At 50.4% G+C, this 7,918-nt stretch overlaps 2 protein-coding genes across 2 annotated transcripts in view; one reads left to right on the top strand and one right to left on the bottom strand.

Annotated features, from left to right (window-relative positions):
• Positions 1–56: 56 nt before the first annotated feature.
• Positions 57–2,485, top strand: LOC127749966 (uncharacterized). The gene is made up of 5 exons (XM_052270177.1): positions 57–403; positions 1,092–1,259; positions 1,636–1,707; positions 2,079–2,168; positions 2,257–2,485. Exons 1-5 carry the CDS (start codon positions 290–292, stop codon positions 2,311–2,313), a joined length of 501 nt encoding a protein of 166 aa, XP_052126137.1. The 5' UTR covers positions 57–289; the 3' UTR covers positions 2,314–2,485.
• LOC127749962 (small G protein signaling modulator 1) overlaps positions 2,371–7,918 on the bottom strand; it is a 5,893-nt gene continuing 345 nt past the window's right edge. The window contains exons 2-10 of the mRNA XM_052270162.1: positions 7,525–7,786; positions 7,184–7,426; positions 6,999–7,098; positions 6,613–6,773; positions 6,050–6,535; positions 5,665–5,969; positions 5,474–5,583; positions 5,157–5,324; positions 2,371–5,069 (exon numbers count right to left, since the gene is read on the bottom strand). Of these exons, the coding sequence (XP_052126122.1) occupies positions 4,981–5,069; positions 5,157–5,324; positions 5,474–5,583; positions 5,665–5,969; positions 6,050–6,535; positions 6,613–6,773; positions 6,999–7,098; positions 7,184–7,426; positions 7,525–7,786 (1,924 nt within the window). The 3' untranslated portion in view covers positions 2,371–4,980. The remainder of the gene's footprint in view (positions 5,070–5,156; positions 5,325–5,473; positions 5,584–5,664; positions 5,970–6,049; positions 6,536–6,612; positions 6,774–6,998; positions 7,099–7,183; positions 7,427–7,524; positions 7,787–7,918) is intronic.

The following is a 7,918-nucleotide window of genomic DNA, read 5'->3' as shown; positions in this document are numbered from 1 at the left end:
TGCCGTTGGCCCGTTTGGACGATACGTGCCGTGCGGTGTAGGGCGTGGTACACAGCACGCCGGTGTTGAACCGATGCTTCACATCACTTACGGCCTGCGCCGCCGCTGCTGCGAGTAACTAAGACAGACGGCTGGATATGAGACTTGACGAACTACCATTTCCCGGAGTGCTCCCCGCTGATCCTGCACCACCTTCCCAAACCCCCTCCCCGATCCTCGCCCGACTGGCTCCGGACCGCCCCGCCGCCCACCCCCGGGGCAGCAGCGGCTCAGTGTAACAGATCGACGTATGTTCCGCTTTTCGCAGGAGAACTGGAAGACGGATCTGTGGCGTCGGCTCCGTCGGCGCCACATGGACATCTCAGACACGGTGCGCGCCGCGGCCGACTCCACCTTCCTCCAGGTAACAGGACCTTTTTATTTTTTATTTCCCGCCCTGCCACCTCGACCCCGAGGCCATAAGGAGCAGGCGGACCCTCCCCACTTCTCCCCTGCTTCCCCCTTTTTCGCACCGGGTGCCAAGAAGAACAAGACCCTGCTCGTAACTTGTTGAGAACGAAAAGAAGCGACACAAAGCTTTGTCGAAGTGGAGTCCGCCTCAGTGCACCGCGCCACGCCACGCCTAGCCGGGCAGGGCGGGATCACTCGCACGCACCAGCACCGCGTCCGCTATTTTGTTTTCGCGGAAAACAGGAAGTCGCACTCTACCTCTAGAGCGCGGAGCGTATGGCCACCGGCTGGAGGGGGAATAGAGGGAGCTAAAGGGAGCGAGAGGGGGAGAGAGAGAGAGAGAGAGAGAGAGAGAGAGAGAGAGAGAGGGAGAGAGAGAGGGGGTGAGAGAGAGAGAGAGAGGGAGATGAGTAAGGGCGGGGGTGCCTTTGGAGGCCCGGTGGAGCATGATGGTGCGGCGGTGAAGGGGCTGGGGCTGGGGTGCGGACTGTGTATGTGAACCGCAGAGGCCAAAGACATACGAAGTGTTTACATCTAACGTACTGCTCGCTTTTCTCTCGTCTTTACTCCTTATGCCTCTTTCCCTCTTTCCCTCTCTCTCTCTCTCTCTCTCTCTCTCTCTCTCTCTCTCTCTCTCTCAGGTGGCAGTGGCAGTGGCCGCGGTGACGATCGAGTCCATCTGCGAATTCTACAACGTGTTCAACTTCGCGGCCCGCAACGCCAGCACCGTGGTCAACCCCGTGTGGCCCTTGCTGGCCGTATTGGAGATCTGCATCACCCTGTCGTCCTGCCACGAGGCGCAACGTGAGGTAAGGGAGGAAAGGGGAAAAAGGGGGGGAGGGGGAGAGGGAGAAAGGAAGAAGTAGAAAAGGGGAGGGGAGGGAGATTGTGAAAGACTTTTCCTCAACTATTTACTAGAAGAAAATTTGCCTAAACTACTCAAGTATTGTGCTGTTGTACATCATCAAAAAATCTTTAGTATTACAGAACGGTTTCTTAGCACCACAAAACGTCTTTCCGATAGTATTACAGTAAGGGTACTCGTAATTACGGTACGTGTAAAACGTTATTTAGTAAAAAGTAGTTTTCTAGTAAAAAGTTACGCGTGTTTAGCTGGCTGCTCCGCTGCTGGAGGCACGGCTCGCTGGAGACGCGCACGGCCATAACGTGTGATTGTTGTTCCAGTCGGACAAGTTGCTGGAGATTATCCACGACACGCTCAACTCGCCCGGCCTATCGGAGCGCGCCTATAAAGAGGTCCGTGTTGCGTGCGCGCCGGCCGCAAACGGCCCCGCGGCACGACACGTGTGCCGCACGTGTGGCGCACCAAAGGTGTATCCCACCCGCACCAAACGTGGATCGCACCCGCACCAGAGGTGTATCGCACCCGCACCAGAGGAGGTGTATCGCACCCCGCACCAGAAGTGAATCGCACCCGCACCAGAGATGTATCGCACCCGCCCCAGAGGTGTATCGCACCCGCACCGCACGTGTATCGCACCTGTACCAGACCAGAGGTGTATCGCAGCCGCACCGCACGTGTCCCTTCTCTCATGGTGTATTTTGACGTTGATTCTCCCTCTCCTTTTTGTTTAAATTAACTTTAAAACCACTTACGTCTGCTGCAGCTGCAGGTGCTGAGGTTACAGGTAGCGCACCTTGCTGTACGGTGTGAAGCAATGAGCTGCGTACCCTTAGACCGAAGAACTATTCAGGCGGTGCGTTTTCATACTGCAAAAAAAAAAATGAAAAATAAAGCGTAATAAGAAATTGAGCTGAATTTCAACCCGGTTTTCCGCATTGCAGATGATATCGGTCAGCACGACGCAGCTGGTGATTTTACTCCAGATACAACTTCAATGACAAGTTAGCAGAATCAAGTTCAAAACCAAAACCCATCAGGAATAAGACAGAAGTAAATAGAAAATAACGAGATATGGTTTATTAGTCTTCAAAGAAGATGAACAAGGCGCACCATAACTAATTGTAAGTTCACGCTCATTCTTGGTACACAGAATAAAATTTTACACACAAACGTCTGTGACTTAATCGAAATTGTTCTATGAGTTTTGTAGGTTTTTGCCTCATGGGTGTAAGTTGAAGTAAGAAGTAACCAGCGAATTGCAGCGGATTAAAATTCTCACATATTACATGTTCGTCTAAATATCTAATTTCTTCTTTACTTCAAACTAGTTGGATGAAAAAAAAATCTGAGTTAACATATCAACAAACGCAAGTGAAAAATGCAAATGTCCACGGTTCGTTATGTACAAAGGATAATGTAATTTTAGTATCAGTCATCTTAATATAAGTAGTAGGTGATGTATTCATTAATGCATACAATACTGGACAAAAAGGCGATAAAAGCTATAGTATACAATGAAGATAGTGAGATGCATTCAAGAACGACTTATATATTTGGACTAGAAATTCTCAGTAATTGGATTGACACATAACTAACGCCGACCCAGTTTTACAAACAGGGCACAATATGTGGAAGCATAATTCCACTTCGTTCATAAAATTGTATTGAGACCAATTATAAAGTTCGGAAACAGTTCCAATAAGATTTGTGGCATGAGAATCTCAATGGAAAATATACCCAGCAAAATGTTTGAAGGGATATTGCACCCCGTCAGTTGCCTGGTTTGCATGGCACTACAATCTGTTACCATAAACACAAAGGGAGTGACTACTTCTAAATAATTGGCTATGTCAAAAAAAAACGAATCAACGTACTAAATTGATGCAATTCCAAGTTTTCCAAGAATAGGAATTTTTGCTACCCCTTAACTTGACTGCTTATGAGGTTGTAGCAAAAGTTAATGGTAAACTATTTGAGTTGCCACACTTTTGAGCCAAATCACTAAACCTGACACGACCTTTCTTGAAGGTACCAGAATCTACGGATCAACTTAGAGGAAAATATAATCTCTTACTGCTCTGTGAATTTGTCAAAATTCAAATATAAGGGTTTATTTATAATCAATTAACACATACTCATTGGCACACAAAGCTAAAACAATGGAAAAATAAAACATTCACACGTATTAGGAAACTCTAAAAGATTCCTGCCCATAAAACAAACGTCTGTACACACAGCAGTTTCATGAGAAATATATTTACATAATCACAGAGTTTCCTTACAGACTATCTGACTAATTGACTAGTTTGGCATACAAACATCAAATCGAGTCAAAAAATAAAGAAAGTTGACAAAGAATAATTATGTACGTATGTACAATGTCACGGTCAGTAACATGAAATTTTCGTAACACTTTTGTAAAAAATAGTGTTGAAAAACTCTTAGTGGCTTGAAGAAATATATGTATGGGAATATCTTTATAGAATTATGTTTAAAATTGTAAGAGAGAGAGGAACAACAATTTTAAATTGATATATAGCAGAGTGCACGAAACTCAAGGCATGCCCACAACCACAAACAAACAAGACAACAATTAACAAACTACAACAAAGATCATAAAAATAAAATAAAATATAAAAGGAAAATAGATACAGAGTAGTATCAAAAATAATTCAATTAAGGTAATAATAAAGTATCATCACAACTCAAGGTACACGAAAGTAATCAACCATAACATGAAGAAAATAGGGTCAAAAACGTTTTGGTCACGAGAAGTACTTGACCAGGAAATTATACTTTGAATCCGGTCACCCAAAAGTTTTATGCAGGGTGATTTTTGACCGAGTTAAAAATACTTCGGGAGCTTACAGAGGCGTGTTTTTGAAGGACAGTTGGGTTCGCAGACAACCCGTTAGGTAGGCAAACCTCTCGCACCGCGCGGCCCCCTACGGCCACACGGGCAGACAGGTCCTCGTCCTACCAGGGATCGTGTGTCCTACGGGACGAGGCGTTCGTTATACGCCCCACGAACCTCCTGGTCTGTATCTCGACGGAATGTAAACAATTCATACTCACATAAAAATAGCAAACAAAGGGCTATACATTCAAAATTTTGCAAAGTAATGTTTTTATAATTAATTTTTGAATGAAGAGCGCAATTTCAAGCAAAAAATCTAGCTATTTTTAAAGTCAACCAACAGAGTAAATAAAATGTGTTACAAGAAAACGACCGCATTGCATTCTTGTAATACAAACTCGAATTATTTCTACATCACTGCTTAAACGACCTTCCGCTGATCAAATAAAAAGATACATAAATTCAAGCGTGATATACCAGGTTTCCTGCCAGCAGGAATCGGTATATTTGAACACGCAATATCCAGTCTCCACAATTGTACTTACAAACAATGTACAAGCACCTTTGTCACAAGACATTGTTAGTTTTAAAATGTCAAGACAAGAGGAATGGTGTATTTGAGAAGGACCAAATATGGGGACAAACTTGGTGCAACAGGAGCATTTATCGATTTGGAACATGGTTGAAGACTGACAAACCACACTGAAGAGTAGTCAAAGATTCGACCCAAACAAACCATCAAAGACAACAAACACAAATATTTTGCAGAAGATGCTCAGAAGAAAACCAGTATTTGACTCGACGCCCTTCACTTATTTTCGATCAAAGTTTGAAGCTGAAGCACCAAATCTCTGGCGAGTGCAAGAACGGCCTTGGCGTCGTGCCGCTCCGCCATTTCTAAGACAAGAATTTCACCTTCTTTTAGACCCGCTGCTATTTTGTGAAAAATAAAACAGGAGGGAAATCAGACGACAAGGCACTTACCATTGAAAAATTTGATTATATCGGTGAAATCCATGGAGTTGGATAGGATGATGTCCCGGTATGTCTGAACCAGGGCGAGGGCAATGAAGAGAACAAAGTTGGAGGAGGCGACGTGCTGGGCGGCCCAGATGGTTTCCCAGGTGCTAAAAACGTCGTCGTACAGCAGCTCTGGAAAGCGGCGTACACAGAGGGGTGAGCAACCAGGAGTTGGGAAAGTTAGCCAGGACCACGTTGTTGACAAATTCTCAGCAGCAGAGCGGACTTCCCGCTTGCCACTTAGATCGGGTGCGCACGCCTTTCAGACTTGGACGACTCACCTCTCTTAAAGTCCAGAAGGAACCATCGGTAACAGAAGTAAAAGTGGGTGTAGTCACCGTTCTGATGCATCAACTCAAACATTTCTGAATCGAGAATCTGTATGAGAGATCTGCGACAGCGGGAAGAATAAATAATTTTAAAAACTCCCTGAAGAGCAAATACAGTCAATGACAAGGTAAATAATTGTCACCTCATATTGGCGAAGTGTGTATCCATGGCACCACCGTTGGGGAAGTTGGCTCCCATGCGGTCCATGAGGCGGCAGAAGCAAGCGTACGTGCAGGACTCGTCGTCCAGAATGACGAGTAGTGGCGCCACGAGGTCGCACATACCCTGCATGTACCCGATGTCGAGGTGCTCCCACACGTAGGTGCACATAACGTTCCGGAGCTTTTCGAGGTTGTCAGTCGTAAAGTACCAGTAGTTTCGGTCGCACCGCTGCACGTCCTTGTCGATGCGGTGGATGTTGAGGCCGAAGGTTTCGAGCAGCTCCGTCTGCAAAGAATAGGTCCGCAATCAACACTTCGTGCAGTCACGAAACCAAATAGGGAAAGTTAATTTGACGGTAAACCTACCGAGTATACGCCTCCCTGGCTGGACGCGGGAGACACGCAGTTGGACCGATTGCCCTGGCTCGTCCCCGCCAGTTTGTTGGTCGTGTCTTCCGTCCTCTCGGCCTCGGGGAAGGCGTCCACGGAGGGCTTTGTCATGACGATCTTGGCGGCCGCATAGTTGATGAGCGGCGCCTCGGCCAAGTCCTGGGCCTCGGCCGCGAGGTTGGCGGCCTCCGTCAGGTCCTCCGCGGCCTCTGCCTGCTGCTCCATCTGCTGCTCTGCCTGCTGCTCCACCTGCTGCTCAGCCTGCTGACCCTCTCCCGCTGCCGCAGGCGCCGCTGGATCAGCTGACTGCTCAGCGGGGACCACGGCCTCGGCCTCCGCCTGCTCCGGAGCAGCAGCAGCCTGCTCCACGGACTCCTCAGCCGTCTCCGGCTCGCCGCTTTCAGCTGTGGGCGAAGAGGTTTCCACGCCAGCGGACTCCTCAGCCTCGGGCTGATCCACGTCCTTGGAGGGGGAAGGAGAGAAGCTGTCAGTCACAGTCCGCGACCAAAACGACCTGGACAGTATAGATAGAAACACACCTCCGTCTCCCCCTCGGCAGAGGCGGGCGGCGCCACCGACACTGCCACCGCCCCCGCGGCGGCCGCGGCCACAGCGGCCGAGGACGACACCTCCGCGCCAGTCGGGGCAGCTGCCACAGTCGCTGCCGCGGCGGCCGCCGTCGCGAGGCTATCAGGGGCGTCTGTAAAAAAGGAAGGAAAGAAATATTGGCCGTCGTCGGCGGGCGGCGCTGCTCACTGCTGCTCACTCTGACCCTGCGCCGTGCGCCGGGGCGCCTGCGGGTCAGGGGATAGGCCGACCGCTGCGCACGCGTGGCGAGCGCGTGGCCTACCCCGAGTACCGCAGGGGCTTGGCCTGAGGTGCAACGCAACGTCGATTCAACTTAGTGGTCGGAAGGTTGACCTACCGGAAGTGTCCTGCGAGTCGTTTTGCCCAGCGGCCTCCTCGCCGTCCACCACCACGGGGTCGTTGTCGTCGTCCGAGAGGCTGACGTTGTCCTCGAAGACCTGCCGGAAGGGTAGAGTGAGCTGTCGGTTTCTACGCTGGTTGCGCCTACCACGGCTGCTGCACGGCCGGCGTCTTGGAACTTACGTCGTTGCTGAGGTCGTGCTGCAGGTTCGGCGTCGGGGGCGGCGCCTCGCCCGAGGTGCTCTCGGAACTCAACTTGGCCAAGTTGGCGGCCATGGTCTCCTTGTCACGCTGGCGCACGATGGCCTCCACCGCCAGCCACTCGGACATGGTCGTCTCGTAGCTCTGCCGCGTGGTGGCGTCCAGGGTCCGCCGGTCGTCCGCCGTCGAGCCGAACACGTAGTGGCCGAGGAGGTACGGCCAGACCTACGAGGCGAGGGAGGCGAGGCAGTGAGTCAGGGGGTCGTCTTGCGATGAAAACTGTGGGCGGGACAAGCCAGCACCACAACAGCCGCACAACATACCTGCTTGCGGATGTCGTGGCACACGCCGCCGAAGTAGGCGAGCCGTAAGAGCTCCTCGCGGCAGTCGAGCTGCGCCCAGCGCTCGGGCGTGACGCCCGCGCGCGCGTCGTTGGGCTCGTCGGCCGACACGATGCACGGCGACACGAGCCCCGACAGGTGGGTGCGCACGGTGCGCAGGTGGCGGCAGTAGGCCAGCCAGCCGTAGAACGCCCGGGAGATGATCTGGCGCTTCATCGTGTCGCACACGAGCTGGATCGAGTCCCTGGCAGCACAGAAGGGAGGGCGTCAGCTCGGGCAATTTCAAGAGACAGAGAGAGAGGGCTTCCCGCTCCCACGCAAATTAAAAAAAAAAACCGAATCTTTTCCAGAAAAATGTAGAAAAAATTGAAATATT

Source organism: Frankliniella occidentalis, unplaced genomic scaffold (assembly GCF_000697945.3).
Source record: "Frankliniella occidentalis isolate FOCC.00 unplaced genomic scaffold, Focc_3.1 Scaffold113, whole genome shotgun sequence".
NCBI lineage: Eukaryota > Metazoa > Arthropoda > Insecta > Thysanoptera > Thripidae > Frankliniella > Frankliniella occidentalis.
Note: the sequence above shows the minus strand (reverse complement) of the source record. Positions and strands in the feature narration are given on the sequence as shown.

Coding starts and splice junctions, on each gene's coding strand:
- LOC127749966 (XM_052270177.1), top strand. CDS start 290: ATGTTCCGCTTTTCGCAGGAGAACTGGAAGACGGATCTGTGGCGTCGG. Junction 1,708..2,078: donor CGGAGCGCGCCTATAAAGAG/GTCCGTGTTGCG, acceptor CGTCTGCTGCAG/CTGCAGGTGCTGAGGTTACA. Junction 2,169..2,256: donor ACCGAAGAACTATTCAGGCG/GTGCGTTTTCAT, acceptor TCCGCATTGCAG/ATGATATCGGTCAGCACGAC.